Source organism: Citrus sinensis, chromosome 4 (genome assembly GCF_022201045.2).
Source record: "Citrus sinensis cultivar Valencia sweet orange chromosome 4, DVS_A1.0, whole genome shotgun sequence".
NCBI classification, from domain to species: domain Eukaryota; kingdom Viridiplantae; phylum Streptophyta; class Magnoliopsida; order Sapindales; family Rutaceae; genus Citrus; species Citrus sinensis.
This window is the reverse complement of record NC_068559.1, coordinates 14,894,996-14,918,604: the sequence shown is the minus strand read 5'-3', so window position 1 is coordinate 14,918,604 and position 23,609 is coordinate 14,894,996. Positions and strand designations below refer to the sequence as shown.

General features: G+C 32.6%; 1 protein-coding gene across 2 annotated transcripts; it reads left to right on the top strand.

Moving 5' to 3' along the window:
- The first annotated feature begins 815 nt into the window (after positions 1 to 815).
- LOC102630973 (two-component response regulator-like APRR2) lies at positions 816 to 7,071 on the top strand. Of its 2 annotated transcripts, none has more exons than XM_006485342.4 (12): positions 816 to 1,057; positions 1,789 to 1,994; positions 2,534 to 2,613; positions 2,966 to 3,032; positions 3,252 to 3,298; positions 3,432 to 3,509; positions 3,602 to 4,156; positions 4,852 to 4,992; positions 5,607 to 5,876; positions 5,969 to 6,037; positions 6,131 to 6,208; positions 6,382 to 7,071. In XM_006485342.4, the coding sequence occupies exons 2-12, from the start codon at positions 1,865 to 1,867 to the stop codon at positions 6,544 to 6,546; spliced, it is 1,680 nt and encodes a 559-aa protein (XP_006485405.1). In that variant the 5' UTR covers positions 816 to 1,057; positions 1,789 to 1,864; the 3' UTR covers positions 6,547 to 7,071. The 2 variants fall into 2 exon arrangements, with proteins under 2 accessions (XP_006485405.1, XP_006485404.1); XM_006485341.2 differs by having other exon boundaries at positions 817 to 1,062.
- Positions 7,072 to 23,609: the final 16,538 nt, after the last annotated feature.

The window sequence follows — 23,609 nt, the reverse complement described above, 5'->3', positions numbered from 1 at the left end:
AAAGCTAAGGTTTGGTAATCAAAACCTTGTGCATTATTACTCAATTGTTGGCTGTAAAATCATAATTAAGCCAGAACACTACCAAAAAGCAAAGCATAATCATAGAAAGGAAACTTTGGTTCAAATATAGACCTAAAAGGGTGTTGTGATAGTGGTAATCAGTTGGTTACATGAAATAAGGTTTAAAAGTTAGTTGAGGGTCCTATTATTCAAAAAGCATTGTCTTATAACTTTCTAGTAAAGAATCAAATAATAATAATGAAAAGCTATGATAAATTCTTTTAAAATGTAAGAGTGAGTTTTCTATATTATTTAGAACAAAATTTTGATTTTTTTAAAGTTACATATTCAGATTACATGACACTAAATCTAATTTAAATCAATGTATGCTTGTTAACACAAAATCTCTTAAATGGAACTCAACTCACATGAATAAAGAGTGGATTCAATTGCCATTTATAAGTAAAAAGAAGAAGTTGGGTCTCTGATAAATATTTTAATTTTACATTAGTAGTTTTATACTTTGGTGTGTAATATTATAAAAGAAAGAGAGACTTCCCATAAGTTCTCAATAAATTACAATACAACATTAAGTCTCCTGAAATTTCCTGGAAAATTGTCTACCCTTAACACAACAGCTGCAAGCCCATTAGTGATCAAAGTACGAGACTTAAAAAGATAGGATAAAAGCCTAAAAGTTATTGCAAAAAGTTATGGGGTTTTTGGGATATTCGTCTAAAAGGTTGTTGAAATTATTATTATTAATATTTTTTGGGGGGGGGGGGGGGGGGGGGGGTTTGCACATCCTGTGGTTTATGAACAACAAAACTAAACTGATAGCAACTGCACAGAGGTCACAGAGACTCTTACAGCAAGCGCACTTAAATCCTCTCTCTCTCTCTCATCAAGTCCTCAGTCTTCTATATGCAGCTCAAGAGCAAGTGAGAGAAACCTCTTGAGGAAAATACAAGAGCTTTTCAAGCTTCACCAAACTCAAGAAGGAAAAGAAAAAAATATATATATTAAACTCTTGTGTACACTTAGCTCATTGTTGCATGTACCGTGAGTTTTAACATCTCCTATGCTTTTTTTTCATAGATTCTTTTTACTGGGTTTGTTCTATTTTCTGCACTTGCTGTGTTGGTTCTGTTTTTGTCATGTGCATGCATGTATTATAAGGCATTTTACAGCTCTCTCCCCCCCCCCCCCCCCCCCTCTCTTCCACTTCTTTTTCTGATTTATTTTCAGTTTTGAAATTTTCTTGTTTGTTTTCCTATTTTGAGATCTCCCACTCAAAACAAGATATTTTTGAGATTTTTCTTTATATTTCTTGATTAATTGATGTCTTTGAGCAAAATATTTGGAGTATTTGATGAATGATCTGACAGTTACTACAGGCATAGCCTCATCTTACTTGTCATGCATTTGAATCTAAAGCAAGTGTTTGGTATGTAATGGAATCTTAAGCATCATTTGATCTTCACAGATCAGTCAAAGTATCATGCTTTCATGGACTATTATTAGTTATAAAGTTTCCATTAATAATGGGCTGTTCCCTTTATGCTGATCTTGCTTTACTAATTATATTTACTCTCTTTAAATTTGTTTATTTTGGCTCCTCTCAACAAAATTCTTATAGTTCAGTACCTTTTTTATCTGTCTTATCATTATCCTTGCTTTAATTTGGCTTAACAGCCCATTTTTAATTTGACTTAACAGCCCATTTTTAATTTGATGTAGTTACTCTAATTTTTTAATGTAATGCTTTTTTTTTTTTTTGTCATGCAGAATTGATTTGGATGATGATCATAAGCAGTGATCTGCAACAATTGTTTGTGGCCTGAGAAAGGATGCCAAACCAGCTATGGTTTGCACTGCTAATGATTTATCAGCATGGAAGGATTTTCCAAAGGGCCTCAGGGTCCTCTTACTTGATCAGGACAGCAGTGCGGCTGCCGAGTTAAAATTCAAGCTTGAAGCTATGGACTACATTGGTGAGAGATTTAGAATCCCCCTCCCACCGCCCCCATACCCTCTTTTGTTTTAAGCAATTTTTGGAGTGGTTTTCTTACTACATCCAGAAGTACTTGTTTCTTCATTAGGTGTTCACTTTATCAATCTCTTTGGGATTATTCTGGTCCCCGGCTTTGTTCCCTCAGGAACCTTTTGTTCTGCTCACTGCTTTAGATGGTATTCAGTTGTTTACGGATATATGATTTTGGAAAGTTAGTTACTTTAGAAATGGTTGTGCTGCAGATTCTACAGCTGGGATTCAATTAATTGAAATGTATAAGTCTGTCATAAATTAATTTCGCGCAAATGATGAACTAAAAGATAAAATTAAAAGTTGAGTTGGTGTAAACTGTGTAAACTGTGTGAACTTATTGAATTTATCTGTTTACTGAATACTAAAAAATGACCTCATGTTCTCTGGCCTGCCTGTCGCTTATATCTGTTTTACCTTCTGCAACTTGGTACACATTTTTTTTTTTTTACTCACTGCATTAACGGTAACCTCTCCATGCCTTTACAGTTTCCACATTCTACAATGAGAATGAAGCTCTGTCAGCATTTTCGGACAAACCTGAGAACTTCCATGTTGCCATTGTAGAGGTAATCACTAGTAATTTATTCCACTTGTGTCGTTAATTTTTTAACATAGCAATGTCTATGTGCAAAGTAAGGGTTCTTTGTTCACAAACTCCAGACCTCCAAAATAGAAGGGAACAATCTTTGTTGTCTGAGGCTAGCTGTTTCTTGACAATGCTTTTAGTGGCTTTGCATTCCTCATTCATCTTTTGTTAATTATTTCCCAATGATGCCAGCAGCTAACAGTATTGCAAGATTCACTTTATTTAATTTGTTAGCTCAAAAATTATTTTGATAAATTTCCCATTTAGATAAATAGATCCTGATTGCATTTTTCATTGTTTCTGTATGGTTTTCATCCCATTCATGGATGTAGGTAACCACAAGCAACACTGATGGAAGTTTTAAGTTTCTTGAAACTGCAAAGGATTTGCCTACTATTAGTAAGTTCCGAAACTACACTTATATCTTCAGGTTGTATTTATACCTTTGTCTTTGGGGGCTCTATATTTTAGCTTGTTAAAAGTTTCTTATTAAATTTTCAAGTTTATTTTTTCCGTTATCAACATCAACACTTGCGTGGTGTTAGAAACATATTAATGATTGCTTTCACTGAACATGTTGCACACTTCTAATGCAGTACGTACTTTCTTCTATTGCAGTAACTTCAAATATTCATTGCTTGAGCACCATGATGAAGTGCATAGCGGTGAGATTTATTCTAATCTCCATGCACTGCTCAATGTTCATTTAATTAGTTTATTGTGAAATGCACGTGTGAACGGACTTGATTTATTTCACAGATCATGGTTATGAATCAATTATTTGACAATAATTTTCAGCTAGGTGCAGTTGAATTCCTCCGGAAACCACTTTCAGAGGATAAACTCAGGAACTTATGGCAGCATGTGGTTCATAAGGTACATTTCAGTTCTGCTTATTGTTGCAATTTACTGTGAAACAAATGGTAATGCTGTGAGAGAACAGGTCTAATATTTTAATTCCTGTGCAGGCATTCAATGCTGGGGGAAGCGCCCTCTCTGATTCAATAAAGCCTGTGAAAGAATCCGTGGTTTCCATGCTGCATCTTAAATTGGAAAATGGAGAATCCAAGAACGAGAAGTCGGAGAATACAGAATATGTTTTGGTGCCTCAACAGAGTGACAATGAACAGTCAGAACCAAATGATAAATATCCTGCTCCTTCAACTCCACAATTGAAACAGGGAGGACGATTACTAGATGACATAGATTGCCAAGATAATACTAACTTCTCAACTGAAAAAGAGAGTGCGGAGCAGGATGGAGAATCAAAATTTGTCGAAACTACTTGCGGCAATTCTATTGCTGAAGGAACATTACAGGAAGACAAACCTCAGAGACCAAGGGAAACTATAGTCAAAGAGGAGCATGACCCAACTAATGGTTCCAAGACTGAGTGCAACATGCTTCCTCTTCCGTATGAGAAAGATAATCTCAAAGGTTCTAATTGCGTCATTGAAAACCCAAGTAAAGCTTCTGGTCTTCAGAACTCTTGCGGAAATAAAGCTAATCGAAAGAAGATGAAGGTAATTTTGTCAACTTCTTTTTCAGAATCTGACATCTATTTGGAAGAAGCAACCAGTACCCTCTGATTTAATGCGAACAATTTAGGAAATCACCTTTAGTCGTGCTATTTGCAATGTATTCACAAATTCATTGAATAACTTGATAGCCTTTGATTTATGGTGTATAATTTCGTGAAGATAAAATTTATCATTCTTCCAGTCTAGTATATATTGCTTCCTCCTATACCTCTATCCTGCCATTTCCTGCTTGTAGACACCATGATTCTATTAAAACAGGAAACCTTGTTTGGATAAGAGCATGCTTCAGCTCCTGAACCTCTCCCACTCAATTATCTTCATATGTAATTCCATTAATAATATCTCAGAAATATTGGGGTAACAAGTATCACCATTACTTCATCAAATGTTTATAGAAATCCATTTATCAGCTTCTGCAACATTAAGCTTATGTCTTGGCAAATTTCTGGTCTCATAGATTATTCCTGAACATTTCAGAATTCCTATATCTTATATAACTTTCTAATGTATTTTCTTTTTTTCTATTTGTTCATTCTTGATGCTTCTACAAGTAAAATTAGTCAATAAAATTTTCCCAGTTCATCTTTATGACCAAAGAGTTGGCATGCAGTTTCAGTTACCTGAATGCTTTTCAGTGCACATGTATATCCGGATCTTTTTTCTTTTTGAGTTTGCAGGTGGACTGGACGCCTGAATTGCACAAAAAATTTGTGCAGGCTGTGGAGCAACTTGGCGTAGATCAAGCCATTCCTTCTCGGATACTAGAGCTGATGAAAGTGGAAGGACTGACTAGGCATAATGTAGCAAGTCATCTCCAGGTAGGTGTAAATTTAATATTATTCCATCTTCACACAATACTCACACTCCAGTTACATCTCTAACATGCTAAAGTTTTTAAGTCAACATGATATGGCTGAGACTACTTTGAAAGTAGGGACTTCATGTGAATCATGTCATGCACCTCCAAATTGTTTTTCACTATAAATGATCAAGCTGTTCAATTTTCTTAAAAGAAGTGAAAAAGTATATAAGGAAAAACACGTGCTGCTTTAGTTAAAAGGTAATTTCCTTTAAGAGTTTGGTATCAGATGTTGACTGAGCATGATTAGATGGTGGAATAGTAGTTTGTCTTTTTAAACTAAGAAACTATTATCCATTTTCAAGATCCTGAAAGATTGTTTGTTTTCGGAAATCAGCGTTTATATTCTCAAACTGAGAATCTTGTTAATCATTACTAAGATGTTAATAAAATGAAATTGGTGTATGGTTGGGCGCATGATGGAAAATTTTTAAGGTTTCAGAATTTTAGAATTCTTCAATCTTGAGCCGAGGTTTAGGTTTGCTTAGTTTCATAAATCATAATAGCCAATTCACAAGCTCATGGTTAATTTTTCTTTGCTAATCAAATGACTCACTTCATGTCCTCAACCAGAAATATCGAATGCATAGGAGACACATCTTGCCCAAAGAAGATGACCGAAAATGGCCACACGCAAGAGATCAAATGCTAAGGAATTATTATCCGCATAAACCTATAATGGCATTCCCGCCGTACCATTCTAATCACCTAGTCCCGACTGGTCCTGTCTATCCTGTCTGGGGAGCACCGAGTAATCACCTGGCTGCTGTCCAGATGTGGGCCCCACCTGGATATCCCCCATGGCAGCAAGCAGAGAGTTGGAATTGGAAGCCTTATCCCGGGGTAATGTTTTCTATCTCACTCTAGTGCATATTTGTTATCGAGAATTGGATTAAAGTTACATGGCTGATATTTAGACTACTCTAATGTTTCAGATGCCAGCAGATGCATGGGGTTGCCCCGTGATGCCTCTGCCTAATGGTTCATATTCTTCTTTCCCTCAAGTGAGTATATATACTAAGGCCTATACTAAATTGCCACAAACAATGCATTTGTCAAATCTTGTCGGATAAATTTTCTTTTTTTGCAAAACACAGGGTGCATCAGGGTATCACAATTCAGGTGTGGATGATAACAGCTACGCTATGCCACAGAATTCTGTTGACCTCCATCCGGTAATGTGACATCTTTTCTCACTCACTCTCATCACATTTAATCTTGTAATGAGTCTTATTCACTAAAATATCGTGCTGTTGATGTCCTGATCAATTTCTATAGTCTGATATATGATGTTGAAAGTATCCAATGAAAAGTACAATGTCTCTTATTATGTGCTGGGCGCATGCAGGCAGAGGAGGTCATTGACAAGGTTGTGAAAGAGGCAATAAGCAAGCCATGGCTACCCTTGCCGTTGGGCCTTAAGCCTCCTTCAGCTGATAGTGTGCTTGCAGAGCTCTCGAGACAAGGCATCTCCACCATCCCTCCTCGCATCAACGGCTCTCATCCCTGCTGATGTGCCAGCGGCATCACACCACCTCGGCCCAGCAACAACAAATAAATGACGCATGTTGAAAGCCTGATCAGTAAGCATCATCCACCTTTGTTAGTCCCCATTGCTTATGTCATGTCACTCCAGGGACACCTATATCCCAACCAAAATGTTAGATGTTCCATCTGGGTAATGATCCTAATGAACAGCAGGGATGAACAGCAAAGAAACATCCACGTATGTAAATTTGACACCCCATGTAACCCATGAAAAAGTTTGTGGTTGTAAATAGATCCTGGCTAACACCCAAAAACAACAAAATGTTGTATCATGTGTTGGGGGTTATCATGTGTAAAATGATTTTGATGATAAGCTTAGAGTAAAATGGGGGGGTCATTTTTGGTGGTTTTTGAGGTGGGCCTCTTGTCCAATAATGGAAACTGGTGGTTATAGTGGTGGTGGGGGCTTTGGGGATAACGTTTGTGGTTGCAGACATTGACATGAACATTATTAAGAATAAAGTTGACAATGAATCTTTATTGACTGTGACTCCATGTTTATCTCTTCAGATTTTAATGTGGTGCATTCATTAGATACATGATAGTCGAAAGTCACAAGTAAAATGTTTTCACTTGAGACTGATTTGTGTCTAAATCATGCTTTTTCAAACTTACTGAAAACGAAAATGGTGAGGGGTAGTCTTTTTTACGCCTACTTTATTCTTATCTAATATTTTTTTAAAAGTTCAATATAAAGATCATCATAATTGATTGAGTCCAAATCCAAAATGGTTTTACTTTTTAGACGTGTTGTAGGATTTAAGTAACAAGTGAAATTAACTTGGGATGGTGTTTAGACTTTGACAAGAACATGTACATTTTATTCAAGAGTAATAATAGACCAGTCATATTTTTATTTTAAATAACTTGTCATTCTAATTGATAATTCTTTACAAGAATTAAGCGAATTAATTATATTATGTTATTAACTAATTAATGAATATCATACCATTTAAGATAATTTTTTGTGATAAAATTTTAGGTGTAGTGTTATTCTTTATTTAATTGACGAAATTTTAGGTAGTGCTTGTTTATTTTTTATAATCATCATTAACACACTACGAAATTGATTTATGTCTACAAAAAATCAAGACTTTAGAAAAAAAAAACAAACAAATGACACATTTGATTGATATTTTCCTATTTTAGTTACAAAATTTGAATAATATAAAACCAGAAAAAGTAAAAAAAAAAATGTTTGCAAAAATAGTCTTTAATTTATAAGGATATCTTTTGAAAAAAAATATTATATTTTATTTGTGAGTTTTTATGGTTGAAGCAAAAGAAGCTCTCAAGTATTTAAGTTGAAAATGGGTCACTGCGGTCCAATATAAGGACCTCACGCTGAGGTTCTATTGCTTTCTTTTTTCCTTTTTTTTTTTTTAATTTTCTCTCTCTCCAAAAGGTTTCAATAAGATGAGGACTTAAAGTTGTTTCTAATTCCATGCTCGATTCTAAATTTAGAATTTCCAACAAAAGCACATAAATCATTTCAACAAACATTAAGGAAACTTATCATTATTGTTGTTGTTGACTTCTTGTTGCTGCTGCAGCAGCAATTTGGATATGGTTTATTGTGGATTTAAAAATGAAAAATAAAATAAATTATTTGAAAGAAAATAATACAATATGGTTTTAGGGTATATTCTCTGAAATAATTTTGAAAAGCAAAAAAAAAAAAAGAAAAGTAAATTCAAAATAAAATAAAATAAAATAATATCTTATTTTAATTTTCATAAAATGGCATTGGACAGGAATAAAATTGTTCAGAGATTTTTAGTATTAAACTTGTTTTCTCAGTTCCTAAATTTAAAAAACATTTATAAAATATAAAAATCTTGAAAAATACAATCCTTACTATTATTAATTCTTTTTAAAGACGAGGGTGGGCAAAGCCAAATCAAACTTTCAACTCCTTATCTCTTTAACTAATATTCGAACTCTAATGGTCAGTTAAATAAAATCATTGAAAATCATTCTGCAAAGTCCTTGATTTTTTTTAAAATCCTTTTTTCATCTTGGATGGTTGTGATCCACTTTCCAAAAAAAAAAAGAAAAGAAAAGAAAAACAATGATTTATTAGTTTAAATACAAGTTCATATGAATTATTGATTTGTGTAACTTGTAAGAAAGGAGTCAAGAGAAAGTAGAGGTGGGCACTATTAGGTTGGTTTGGTTAGACTCAGAGCATAACCAAAATTAAACCAATTGGTTTATGATTTTGTGAACCAAACATCGAATCAAACTAAATCAAATTAATTCAGTTTGGTTTAGTTCTATGGTTTGGTTTAGTCGGTTTGAGTAATTTTACCCTGCATATTTTATAAAAAATGACATAATAGTAATACATTGTTACTACACACTACAATCTTGAGTCCATAAATCCACAAATAATAAATAACATAATAAAGTCCAACAATAGTATGAGAATCTACTACAAATTAGAAAATGAACTTCAATTCAAAGTTTCATTGTCACTGAGTAGTCTCTCAAGTCTCAATCACTGCTTCTTAATCCTTGAGCTTTTAAATCCACAATATCTACATTACATCTTAAAGTAAGCCATTAGCCAAGCACCAACAATAATAATAAAAAAAATTTGGAACACGTGATGCAGGATTTAAATAACAAGTGAAATTAACTTGGAACAATATTCAGACTTTGACAATAACATGTATATTTCATTTAAGAGTAATGATAGACATTTTATATTTTATATTTTAAATTCTATCGTAAATAATGTGTCATTCATTAAGAAATTGATAATTCTTTACAAGATTTAAGTGAATTAATTATATTATCTTATCAATCAATTTATGAATGCCACATTATTTGAGATAATTTTTTGGGATAGAAAATTTGAGATGTAGAACACTAGTCTTTATTTCATTGACGAGATTTTCTTGAGTTATATGAAAGTTTTAATGTTCAAATCTTCTTCACATTAAAAAAGATTAGAGAGCTCCACTATTCATCAAGATTTTTGGCAGTTTTTGTTTATTTTTCATCATCATCATTAAAAATTGTGAAATTGATCGATGTCTAAAAAAAAATTAAGACTTCAGACAAAAAAAAAAAACTCAAATTTATATTTTCCTTTTCAATTATGAAATTTGATTAATGTACAACCGGTAAAAAAAATTACCATATGCAAACACAGTCTTTAATTTAAGGTTAATTTTTTATTAAAAAATATTATTATTTTTAATTTGTGAGTTTTTGTGGTTGAAGCAAAGGTAGCTTTCAAGCATTTATGTTGAAAATTGATCACTGCCGTCCAATATCAATATAAGGACAACACACGGAGGTTATGTTGCTTTCAATCAGATAAGGCCTAAGGGTTTAAAGTTGTTTCTAAATCTATGCTTGTTCCAAAATTTAGAATTAAAAAAAAAAGCACATAAATCATTTCAAGAAACATTAAGGAAGCTTATTATTATTATTATTATTATTATTATTATTATTTGTAATTCGGATATGGTTTATTATTAGTTTAAAAATGAAAAATAATTATTTGAAATAAATAATAAAATATGGTTAAAGGGTATATTCTCTGAAATAATTTTGAAGAAATAATTTTTTAGAAATTTAAAATAAAATAAAATAATTTCTTATTTTAATTTTCATAAAATGGCATTGAAGAGAATAAAATTGTTTAGAGATTTTTAGTATTAAAAGGCCTATTTTCTCAATTCCTAAATTTAAAAAAACATTTTTAAATTCAATTGTCATAATACTATACAGTATGAATATCTTAGAAATGAAATCACATGTTATTTTTTTTTTAAAGATAAAGTTGGGCTAAGGTGCTGTTTGTTTTTTAGTCTGAAGTGTGAATTTAATTTTTTTTAGACATTTGTTTATTTTAGGTTGTTTTTTTTAACTTATCACTTGTTGTCAAACAATTTTATCTGAATAGAAAAAGTAGAAAAAGTCCACTTTTATCTGAGGCCAAAGTCTAAATGGAAAATTTAAATTTCAAATCTAAAAAATACCCTTAACAATTCATGTATTTCTAATATTATGTATAAACCTAATATTTTTTGTATTATTCTTGAAGTTATTCTTTTAATTGCTTTAAATTTTTATTTATATGATAGCATTAATTAAACTGAAATATTGAACAAATCAAATTATGTCCATTGTGATTAATCAAAAATAAAATAACAATTTTGACTTTATAATAAAATTTGATATTATCATTACATCTTTTATTAAAAAATTAAATTAACATCCACAATGATAGTATTTTTTTTAATGCTACCAAATTAATCAACCTGTGAAAATTATAAATTGTGAAGAACAATTATATGCACTATTTAAAAAGATATTTATGTCAAACTATTAGTTTTTAAGTTTTTCTCTTCAGATGTTAAAAAAAAAAATAAACATGTCATTCATATATTTTCATTCAAAACTATTCAAATTTCAGATAAAAAAACAAATGCAACCTAAGTCAAACGAAATTTTCAACACTTTATCTATCTTCTCAATATTCGGACTCTAGCATCCAGTTAAGTAAAGCTATAGAAAATCATTTGGCAAAGTCCTTGATTTTTTATTTTTTTTATTGGATGGCTGAGATCCATTTTAAAAAAAAAAAGCAATGATTTATTAGATTAACAAGTTCATATGGATTATTGAGTTGTAAGAAAGGAGTGAAGGGAAAGGAAGAAAAAAGATCTATTAATGATATATGGGAATGTCTTCAAAAATGGGGTTTTTGAGAGTTTTGGTTGAGTACCAGTCGTAATTATTTGTGATGAGCTGATGATCTTGTTCTTGGGTTAGCCCAAGAATTGTGCGTTAAAGCGCGGCTAGATTGGGTTACCAAGGCTTGACCCATTTTAAGTAAGCAGAGCAAAAGTTCTTATTAGATTTTTGACTTTGAAGTCACAAAAATGTTTTCATTTTTGAAGATTTAATTTAGGAATCATGAGTATTTATATGTACGAATCATTATTCAATATTTGATATTGATAATCAATAATAATCAATATATTAGCAATCTAAATATTGTTAGAGCTGCAAATAGATTGAACAAACTTGTATTTTCACTTTTTTATTTTTATTAACCGATGCTTATCAAACAAATCCTTTCACGTGACATTGCCACATTAGTTTGTATTTTGCACACAAAGTTTATACAATTTGTTTATTGTCCTACTATTACTTTAACAAAACTAGATGCATTAATTTTGTTATACACATTCATCTATACAATTTGACATGGTACAATATAATTGAACTATTGAACTAAAAAAACAAAAGGTAGTCAATATTATTGCAATATAACCTATTCTAATTATTAAATTGATCTTATATTATACTTATTGTTTTGATCATTTGTGACACATGAATTTGTTTGTATCAATGAACTTGTATAATTTTTAATTAAATTTTTAATTATTTGATATATAAAATGTTTATATTTCTTTTCAGAAGGTAGAGGGTGGGCATGATTTAAATTTAGGTGACTAGTAAAAGAAAGTTACCTGAAAATCACTAGGTAATTTTCTATTTACATATAATTACTAATTTCTTTATAACAAATGAATATTAATAAATTATTTGCTAGAATTTTATAGATTGTACGTTGTTTTGAATAAATTTGCAAATACTTTTAGAAAAATCAATAAATGACGTCTAAGGGTATGAATGTAAATTAAAATGTTGTAGGGGTTGACAATCTTTGATTGCTCATACTTTCAGGTGGAATTATGATTCTCACCGTAAGGGAAGGAGAGCTCTTTGATAATAACTATTCCATCCACTTTTTAGCAACAACACAATATCCGTATTTGGGATTGAGATACTATGGCTTAAAAACTATAGCTATTATGAAAAAAATGCTATAGTTATGCAATAAAAGTTAATAATATATGGTAAATATAACTTCTGAAAAATAATTTTAAAAAAATCATAAAATTGAGTTAAATATAGCTTCTAATCTGCAACAAGTATTTCCTAAATATTCTAGTGTTGTAGCTTAAAAAAACTACACTTGCCCAACCATTGTATCAAACAGGATCCCAATGGCAAGTTGGAGCTGTTAAACATGTTGAGAATAATAGTTCGAGCTCTCATGAGACTCTCTTCTCTCACAATAGTATGAAATTTAGGTAAATTTCTTTCCATCATGGTTTAGTGAAAATAAATGTTTGAACATCTCAAAAGATTTTTAAAAGTATCAATAGAGCTCGACTTATAATAAATCTATAGATTGTAACCATCAAGTGGCAATGGAGTTGAAATAAAGGCCTTAGTCTATTGATAAAAATACGAGTTTGGTGATTGATGACCATTCGAATGGTAGTTCAAATGTTAATTCTCTATTGGACAAGCAGCAAACTTATCTAGGGGCTTAATAGGCGACAAATTTAAAACTTACCAGGGCAACAATTATTTGAGTACATATCCATTCATACAACATGATGGCTGGCCCAACAAATTGGAAAAACTTAAAAATTAAGGGAGTAAAACTTCAATTTATCCGTCAGATAAAATGTATATATTCAATTTATTCTTCAAAGATTTCAAAACTTTAACTTTCCATTTTATTGAGAGGATGACCACAAATAGAAGGCACATTGATGAATTTTTTTTCTTAATCTTCTTAACAGTTAATATGGATAAATTTATGTTTTAATACCTTCGGGAGATAAATTGAAGATTGTTATTCTAACTAGGGAAGAAATTGAAGTCTACCCAAATTCAAATTCTTATAATAAATATCTATTCAATTCATGGTATCTATTAAATAAAAAAATAATAGATAAACATTACATTATATATCCTAAAATCAATTAAATATTGGTCAGATATTCAAAAATATTAAGAAGTTATGTATAACCTCTATAAATTAATACTCGATAAATCAATAACCTCTATAATCTAAATAATTTTTACAAGCTTGACTTAGCCTAATAGGCTAAATTAATAATTTCAATAAACAAGTTAATACTTTTTATGTGATTTTTGAGTGGGTACCTTTTTATTGTGCTTCGTGTAAGCATCTAGATCATGTGTCTGATGCCTGTTATGTTACCAATCTCGAGCTTCGTAAGCCCTATCAGCCTGTTGGTGAACTTCAGAGTTGACGGCCTAGGGATAAGGGCAAATTACCTTAATCTGATGTAGATGTCTAGCCTAGGGCGGTTCGCCTTGCTTAGTATGTTGTCATTGCTGATAAATGGTTGTAGGGGCCTAGTATAGGGACAAAATTTGGGTTCTACTTTATAGTCTCCTCCATCATTGGAGGTACATCCATCGGGCCTTATGGCTTCTAGTGAGATTCCTTTGGCTACTAACGCTCTTACTCATGTTTGTTAGAATTTTAGGAATATGTTGGTTGATTAGATTCGACCTTTTTGAGCTATTGATGATAGTGAGGGTTGACTGGGTTTGTCTTGATCGGATAGAGACGCCGTCTTTAATGAAGACTTGGGTTCTAGTGATGAAGGTAAATTTCTGACTAACCCCGAGGAAGCCCACACTCTTATGGCCCCGGACGCAGTGATTGACATTTTTTATGGCCAAAGGGTTACTAGTTCCACTCAGGATTTCCTTTTGGTTACGGGTTAGAAGTACCGTAATACTCAGCGGTGGATGCAGACCCTTTTCTCCACCCCCCCAATGATTAATTCACTCATCTGGAATGTTTAGGGATTAGTAAGGCCGTCGTTGTCCACAAATTACAAAAATTGATTCGGATGCATCAATTATCTTTTATTTGCATTTTAGAGCCATTCTAAGCTAATCAGTTAGAGTTATTTGGGTTCATTTTAAGATGAATCAGGCTATATCGTTTTAGTATGGGAAGATTTTGGTGTTTTGATTTGCTCCTTTTGTTGCAGAACTGCTATAAGATATGGGTTTAGGTGATTCACTGTAAGGTTAGCCATTCTTTATTCCTTGACCCTATTTTTACATCTTATGTTTATGCTAGTTGTTTCATGCTTGTAAAAGAGGATTTATGGGTTGTCCTTGTAGCCTTTGCTGATAGCAATGATAGCTCTTGGATTGTGGATGGGGACTTTAATGTTGTTCGGTCTATTTTTGAGATTTCTGTTGGGCATGCCCAACCTTAGAGTGCTATTAATGCTTTTAATTTAACTCTGTTAGATTGTCATTTAGGATGTTAGGTTTGTTGGTAGTCTATTTACTTGAATTAATGGACACATTTAGAAGCGACTTGATAGGTGGTCAGTAATGCCCAATGGTTTGATTTTTTCTTTGTTTATCTAGTTACTCACCTGAATTGCACTGCTTCAGACCATCCTCCTCTGTTGTTATCTTGTGATAGGGATGTGGCCAAAGGGCCTTCCGGATTTAGGTTTTTGCATGCTTGGCTTAAGCTTCCTACTTTTCTTGATGGTGTGTCTTGGGCTGCCCTAATTTTTAGCAGTGGGATGAAAGCTTTCTAGTAGAAGCTAGTTCATCTAAAGCTTTGCTTGAAAGTTTAGAACAATGAGGTGTTTAGTAATATTTTTCAGAGGGTTAAGGAGACCAAGGAATATATGGCTCAAAAGAAAAAAATAGTATGATATCTCCGATTCTGCTGAAGATAGGGCAATTTTTTTTTTAAAGCCTGGTTATAGTGTGTGTACTTTGTGAGTTGGTTTTCTTAAGACAGCAATCCAGTGTTCACTTGCTCCAGGAGGGGGATGCTAATACCCGATATTTTCATGCAATAATTTAAAAAAAAAGCCAGCTCTTTACTGTTCATCTGATTCAAAATGCCTTTTCGGAGTGGATATCTTAGCCTACTACTATTACCGTTTCTGCTATTGATTTCTTTCAAGGTCTATTGATGGGGGGTAGAAGTCAGTTCCACTAGTCTGCTGCCAATGTAGATATTCCATCATTGATGATTACAGATGAGATTAGACGGGTGGTGTTTTCTATTAACCTAATAGTGTACTGGGTCCTGATGAGTTTTGCCGTCGCTTCTATCAGGCTTGTAAGGTATTGCTTGCAGTGACTTATTGTCCTTGGCTATTTCAGATGTGCTACCATGCCTAGAGATTTTTAAAGTACTTTATTGGTTTTTCTTCTGAAGAAGACTTCTCTAGTTTCTAAGGTAGATTTTTGGCCGATTAGTCTTTATAATGTGAGCAACAAGGTTTTCACCAAGTTGCTTGTTTTGTAATTGGCCCCTCTACTACCTCTTATTATTTCTCCCTTTCAAAGTGATTTTGTACCTGATAGGGTGATTCATGTAATGTGTTGTTAGTTCAGGAGCTCATTCACCAACTTAGTCATTGTAATCGAGGCAACAACGTGTTCTTGAAGCTTGATATGGCGAAGGCTTATGACTGGATGTCTTGATCTTTTATTATTCAGATGTTGCAATGCTTTGGGTTCTCAGAGCAATCAATTTTCCTGATTCATAGAGCAATTTTTGGTCTCTGGTCCTCTGTGTTGGTGAATGGGGTTAGTCACAAACTTTTCAATCACAAGGTGGCCTTCAGCAGAGCGATCCTTTTAAGATGATACTGTTATTTTTGCTAATAGGAGTTGGTTCAGCCTTTTACAACTTATGGATTTTTACATCAATATGAGGTTGTCTTAGGGTAGTTGATTAGTTAGGATATGAGCAGTTTTTTTTTATCGGAGGTTTAGTCTCTGCTTCCTGTCAGGCTATCATCCATTCTGTCACTGGTTTTCAGTAGTGTTAGCTTTCGTTAACTTATCTTCGATACCCGGTCCTTATGAGACATTTCAAGATTTCTCTTTTTGACTATATGGTCCGAAAGGTTAGAAATAAGATTTTGGGCTGGGCCAATCGATTGCCCCTTTTTTTCGCAGGAAGCTGGTACTTATTTTTCATGTGTTGTCTTCTATGTCGTTGCATATGTTTCATGTTCTTCGCCCACTTGCAGCCGTTGTTCAACATTTAAATGGACTTGTCACCCGACTCTTATAAGGTGGTTCTAAGACTGGATGATGGATTCACTTGTGTAGATGACCGACAGTTTGTTATCCATTTGAGAAGGGTGGCCTGGGTATCCGATCTTTTAATGATATAGTTGAAGCTTTTGAGTTTAAGCCTTGGTGGTGTTTTAGGGAGCAACATTCGTTATGGGCTTTTTATGTTAAGTCTAAGTATTGTAGAACTGCACATCTGAGTCTGGTACAATTTTGCTATCCTGTCTCTCCTCTTTAAAGATACCTCTGCTCAATTTAGTGTGTTGTTGGGCCTCATGTGCATTGGTTGGTTGGTTGGTTGTAGGAAATGTAGTTTTTGGTACAATTGTTGGCTAGGCTCTTGTCCTTTGGCTTTCTATAATCCTACGACGACTTCTATAGTGTTGGTTTCTTTTTATTGGCGAGGCATAGACTGGGATATGGGTAAGCTCTAGGAGATGTTGCCCTCTTTGATTTTTGAGCAGATCCTCTTGGTTTCTATTTCTAGTGTGGAGCTAGATTTAATTCGGTAAGATCTCACCCATGATGGCGCTTTTCGTTTATATTCTGTTCTAGGCTACAGAGGAAGTTTTTTCATTTATTTGGCAGCAGCATATCCCTTCTCAAGTTTTTTTTTTCTCTGATAGCTGTTGCACAAGTTTTAACTACAGATAAGGCTTTGTGCTCGTAGGAAATTTGCATGGTCTCGCAATGTTTTTGTGATGGGGCTGTTGAGACTTCTAGGCATTTATTTATTGATTGCTTGCGGGTTAGACAAGTTTGGGTTCATTTTCGTCGTATTTTTTTATAGAAGGAATGTTGCTTTTTTGTCTTCCCATACATTGTTTCTTTATTGATAGCGATGTGCCCCTTCTCTGAGTCATTTCAAGTCTTTTTTTTTTTTTGCTTTACCTTGAAACAAGTTTAGTAGGCTCATAATGCTTTCAGATTTGATTCACAACTTTCTCTATTGATGTGATTATCTATTGAGTGGTTTAAGATCTCAGGCTTGGTGGTTTTGCCTTTAGTTTTAATCTAATCCAATTGCAGGGAGTTTTGGGTTCTCGAATTGTAGAGGGAATGAGAGTTATTACTCTACCCAGGAGGCTAATATGAATAGTTTTCCCGATGCAGCTGCCTTTTGGGTTTACAAAGCTAACCGTGGATGGTTGCTTTAAGGGTAATTTTGGGATGACTGCTTCTGGTGGTAATCTCTGTGATCATCAGGGTGCAGTTTTGGCTGCTTTTCGATCTTCTCTTGGATGTCAGACAATACTTTATGTATCAGGGTGCAGTTTTGGCTGCTTTTCGATCTTCTCTTGGATGTCAGACAATACTTTATGTAAGCTTATGGCTATTTACAAGGTTGGAGCTTGCTGTTCAGTTCAGTTAATCTGTGCTTGAGATAAAATTGGACTTGACCACGGTGGTTTTGTGGATTCATTCCCAGGGTCTTATTCATTGGGACTATGCTTATTCTTTGTGTCAGGGTGTGTTTTGATATCTTCCTCTCCTATCTTGGTTAGGCATGTGCTTTGAGCGGCCACTTCTGTTGCTGATTTTCTGGCCAATTAGGCCTGCACTCATTGAGTTAGTTAACGTTTCTTGGGTTCTCGAAATCTTCCTGCAGGCTTATCTAATATTCTTCATTTAGATCCACAAGCAGTTCCTTATGTCAGACGATAGGATTGTTGCTTTTTATTGTTCTTTTTGGTGAATTTATACTTTTCTTTCTATGCTATGTACTTGCATTTGCTTTCAGAGGTTTTGGTTTATGTCCTCTCCCCATGTATTTGTTATTTTCTGATTTATATTATAGGTAGGGGTCTCGAATAACCTCCCACCATCTTGGTGGTTTAAAAAAAAAGTTAATACTTTTTATGAAGCTCGTTATATAACTATGTGGTCCCATTTATATAATAAATTAATAATTTGCAAAAAATTACAAATATAATTTACTATGATATTTTACAAAATAAAATTTGAATCTATTGTTACTTGTTTTCTTGAAATTTAAATTCATGTTGGATCTCATCTCTAATTTTTCTTATTGCATTTATACGTTTCGGGCTTGAATTCTACAATTGTAATAAAAAAACTATGAAGTGTTGTTAATGCTTTGAGTACTTATTTGTATAATATAATCTAAAACTATTGTATCATCTTTAGATTGGTAAATAAATATATATTCATTTAGGTGTACCTGCACTCTATAAATTAATAAATTATTAATTTCCCTGCTAAAATATTTTTGGATTACCTTGCTTCATATCATAACAAAATATATTTGGATCCTTTTTTGAAAAAAAAAAATTGTTCTCTGAAATCTCTCGCTGAAATGCAATAAGATATAAATACTCTGAAGGTGCCAAACACAGTAGATTAAGCTAAACAATTCACTTAAAATCTATAATGTAGCACTACCTCAATTCATTTTATTGAACAATAATGATAGAGTCATAAATAGTTTTGTACAAACTGATGTAGCATGAAGAGATTGACTGAAAAATGATAACAATTACTTTTTTCAATTATGTGGACCCATAATGATTTTATATAACCAATTTCGTTATACCAAATCAATTTATACATACTTGTTTGTACAAAATAGTTGTGGCTCTGTCATTACTCTTTATGAAATTATTGAGGAATTATTACAGTTATTGAGTTTCCAACGAAGAACAAATAGTTTGTTATGATGTTAATATAGTAAACGAAATATTAAAGAAAGGATAAGCTAAAGAAACACTAAATGATATAAACCAAAGTGATTTAAAAAAAAAAAAAGCTAGAGAATCTACTTATCGACTGGGTTCTATAATAAATTAAATAGTAGTTGAATTGTAATGAAAATTCATTCCTAATCTATGCCTACCAATAATATGTGTATGTTTGGTTGGGCTTATCTACTAGCCAAAAGAGCTTTTTTAAACCCAAAAGCTCTTTTGAAAAAAATATTAAGTTGTTTGGTTGCATTTGTAATAGAGTTTTTGAGATTTAAAAAAGTTATTTTGCTTCTACTTGGAGAAACTCAAAATTTGGGCTTCTTCAAATAGAGCTTTTTGAACTTTTTTAAAACATATAGAATCCTGAAAATACCCTAACAATATGTCACTAATTCCAAAAAGCCTTAGTTAGTGCATATACAAAACCTTACACAACATAGATTTCTCCACTTGCCACCATTGTTTGCCAAGCAGCAACATGTAGGGTTTTTCTTATGCTTTCTTTACAATCGTTTTTGTCTCTCATGCTTTCTTTCATCAAATGAATTATTTATTCTCTTCACTTTACAACCATTTTTCCACTGCATTTTCACTTTATTAGTTTATTTTACTATGGAATATTATCATTTTACCACTAAAGTTATTCTGACATATCATGTCAGTATCACGATTTGGCGAACATAGCATTTTAGCACCAAACGTTTGCGGTGTTATCAATTTACCACAATTCCGTTAGAAAAACGTTAATGTTTAACAGAAAATGAGTTAAAAGTCGATTTTACCCCCAAGAGAATAAAAGATAATTTTACCCTTTGAAAAGAAAGAAATAATGAACAAAAATAAGATTTAGAAAACAACTAAAAATTGTAATTAATAAAAAATAATGAATAATATGTAGAATTACGATAAACGGCAAAGAACAATTAATAAAAATTTATGTTTCAAAATTAATATTATAACCTATGAAATTCAAGTATTAATCACAATTAAAAATAATAACAATTTAATAACAATTTATAATAACAATAACAATTAATAAGATTTAGAAAACAATTGAAATTTCTAATTAATAAAAATAATGAAGAATATGCAAAATTATGAAAAATAACAAAAATAATAATAAAAAATTCTGCTTCAAAATTAATATTATAATCTATGAAATTCAAGTATTAATCACAACTAAAAACAATAACAATTTAATTAAAGGAAAAAATTAATGAGAGAGAGGGGCCAATTTTAGGGTTATCAATTTCTTAATTCTCTAATTATTTCCCTTGAATTTTTTTTACTTTGTTTTATTGTTTATTTTACACTTGCAATAGAGTTTTTTTTGGCTTCAATAGGAAATGTCTTTGATGCCCTTATGACATCAGCAAAATTTTAACCTTTTTAACGGAATGGTGGTAAATTGATAACAGCGCAAACGTTTGGTACTAAAATGCTATGTTCGCCAAACCGTGGTATCGACATGATATGTCAGAATAACTTTAGTGGTAAAATGATAATATCCTTTTTACTATTATCTAATGTATTCACTTGGTCATGTGGTCCACATGAAGCAATATATGTATTATGTGAATTATTCATTTTATTTGTTTTATTTGTTTATTGGATATTCATTCTATTATATTTGTATTTGTTTAATATGTTCATCTTATTTATTTTATATTTACATTTTTTTATTATAATAATATTTTTTTTCATTTTTTATAATAATATTAAGAATCTTTTGTTTAGAATAGAGACTGTTATAGAGGAAAATCACAAAAAAATCAAGAGCGGAATGGGATGATGCTACCTCAGATGCTTTTATAAAGATCTGTGACAAGAAACCTTAGCTGGGAAACGACCAAATGGTCACTTTAATAAGATTGGGAGGAAAAATCTTATTGCGAAGGTTTACTCTATGACTAGTAAAAACTATCAACATAAGTGTTGAGTATTGGAGAATTCATATTTATACAGGGTAAATTTTTCATTTTATGCTCTAAGTTTTACTAATATTTTCACTTCTACGTATTTAAATCTTATTACCTGTGTTTTATTATAATTTAAGTATTTTATGTATTTTAGGGATATTTTGGCCATTTCCTGACTAACAAGAAGTTGGACAGCGAAACAAATGGCTTTTTAACTTGGAACGGTTGAAAACTTTAGGAGGAGCATAAAAGGGTATTCGACAATGTTCACGTATGCGGCACTATTCATAAGTATGGTACTGTTCACACATATGGTACGATGACGTGTCATTGACTGATGATGTGACATTGACCGATGACGTGGCATCATCCTATTGAACCAATGATGTGGCATTGACTGATGATGTGACATTGACTGATGATGTGACATTGACTGATGATGTGACATTGACTGATGATGTGACATTGACCGATAATGTAGCATTGACCGATGATGTGGCAGGATACTATTGGACAAAAATATTACTGTGGCATTGACCGATGATATGGCAGGATGCTATTGGACAAAAATATTAATGTGGCATTGATCGATGATGTGACAGTATCTTATTAGACCGAAATATTGATGTGGTGTTGACTGATGATGTGTTCCAACCAATCAAGCTCGCCACGTGGCGCAATCTTGAGCGTCTGAATTGTTTTCATCCGATGACCATGATTTCTCCATTGAATCTATAAATAAAGGTCCTCCCCTAATTTGACACCCCTAAATTCATTTTTGAACTCTATTTTCTATAATTCTCTCTCCATCTTGTATTTTCTACGTATTTTAATAAAATTACTATTTTACCCCTAGTTCAATTATGAGTGACTAATTAAGTTTCAAGCTTGGGTTGAAGGTGAAGCCTCAGCATGATCCATGGGCTTAATTAGGTAAGTTTATTTTCTTTTCCTCTCTGATTTATATGGGTGTTTTGACTCATTGTTGACAGACAGCCTATTTAGATGTTGCACGACATACCGGCTCACTAGTGAAGGATCATTACTATCTGGCACAATGAACACTTAGCATCATATTAATTGGAGAGAAAATTTTCCTTTAGTATTTTGTGGGTCGTCTTGACTCAGTGTCGACAGAGAGTGTATCTAAGCTATTTAGTGGATGGTCTTGCCACGTTGTTGACAGAAGGATTATTATCGTCTGGCACAACGTGTTCTTGACACCACACTTAGTGAAAGATCCTTAGTTCTGGCAAACTAAGTGCTTGATTCCATATTTATTAGAGTGACGATTATGAGTGGAAATACCCCCCTCATGAATTAATTAGAGCTAAAAAGGAAATATTAAGTCCATGGTGAATGTTGAGTGTGAATTCAGAGACTTAAACGTTTCACTTGCATTGTTTTCATCTTTAATTCATTCTTTCCTTTTTATTTTAAATCTTAAAATAAAAAATAATAAAAAATTCACTTCCAACCAACTCACATTTACACCTAGAAAATTAATCCTACGCATAATTAAATCTACTAAAAAATTAATCATACGCATAATTAAATCTACCTCCTCATAGGATCGACACTCGTCGCCACAAAATCTATTCTACAATATATTTGTACACTTGCGAGTGCAATAAAATTTGCACAACAATAAGCAATTGAAAACTAAATGGGGCTTTGTGAAGAAAGATTGGAAACTTTGGACAAATTTGGAAAAAAATGAAACTGGCTTAAGATGGAATATTGTAAAACAGACAATTGATGCTAGCAATGAATAGTGGAATAGAAAATTGAAGGTGGATTTCTATCTTTTTTTCTAATATTTGGTATAATAGGAAATATTTTGGAGTAATTTAGAAAAACATTTAACGTACTATCTTTTGTCAGTTTTGTACGAGGTGCCTAATGCAATTAAATTTTTTCAAAAAGACTTGAAAAACATTGACCAACTAGAAATTTTGTTTAAAGATATTGTTGCTATAGGTAGGGATGACAAAATAACCCAGACCCAGGTCGGACCCGGATGAACCCGGATGATTTGGGCCGGGTTTAACCCGTACCGCATTTAAATAATATGCGGGTCCGGTATTAATTTTTTAAAACCCGGACATATCCAGGTTCGTTTCCGGGTTCAGCTGAACCCATATGTCTGGAACTCGGACCCGTATATATTTATTTTTAATATAAATATAAAAAAAATCTATGGAAAAAGAACAAAACCCTAGTTTGTACTTTTGGCTTTCAACTCAACATGGCCGCCACCATTTCATCTCTTTTTCATCTCCCAAATTCATCAATTCACAGCCACCACCATTTCCTCTCCTTTTCATCTCCCAAACTCACCAATTTAAATCATCATCATCAAATTGCCATCAATCATCATCATCATCAATCATCATCAAAGGCGTGAATTCTCAGTAGCTCCTAAACTCATTCACGATTACGGCTGGCGGCAGAATATCACACACACGAAGTGA

What these genes read in the sequence shown, in the direction of transcription:
- LOC102630973 (XM_006485342.4), top strand. Translation starts at nt 1,865, where the DNA reads ATGGTTTGCACTGCTAATGATTTATCAGCATGGAAGGATTTTCCAAAG. An exon ending in AAAGGATTTGCCTACTATTA is followed by an intron (nt 3,033 to 3,251) that starts GTAAGTTCCGAA and finishes CTTCTATTGCAG; the next exon opens with TAACTTCAAATATTCATTGC. An exon ending in CTAATCGAAAGAAGATGAAG is followed by an intron (nt 4,157 to 4,851) that starts GTAATTTTGTCA and finishes TTGAGTTTGCAG; the next exon opens with GTGGACTGGACGCCTGAATT.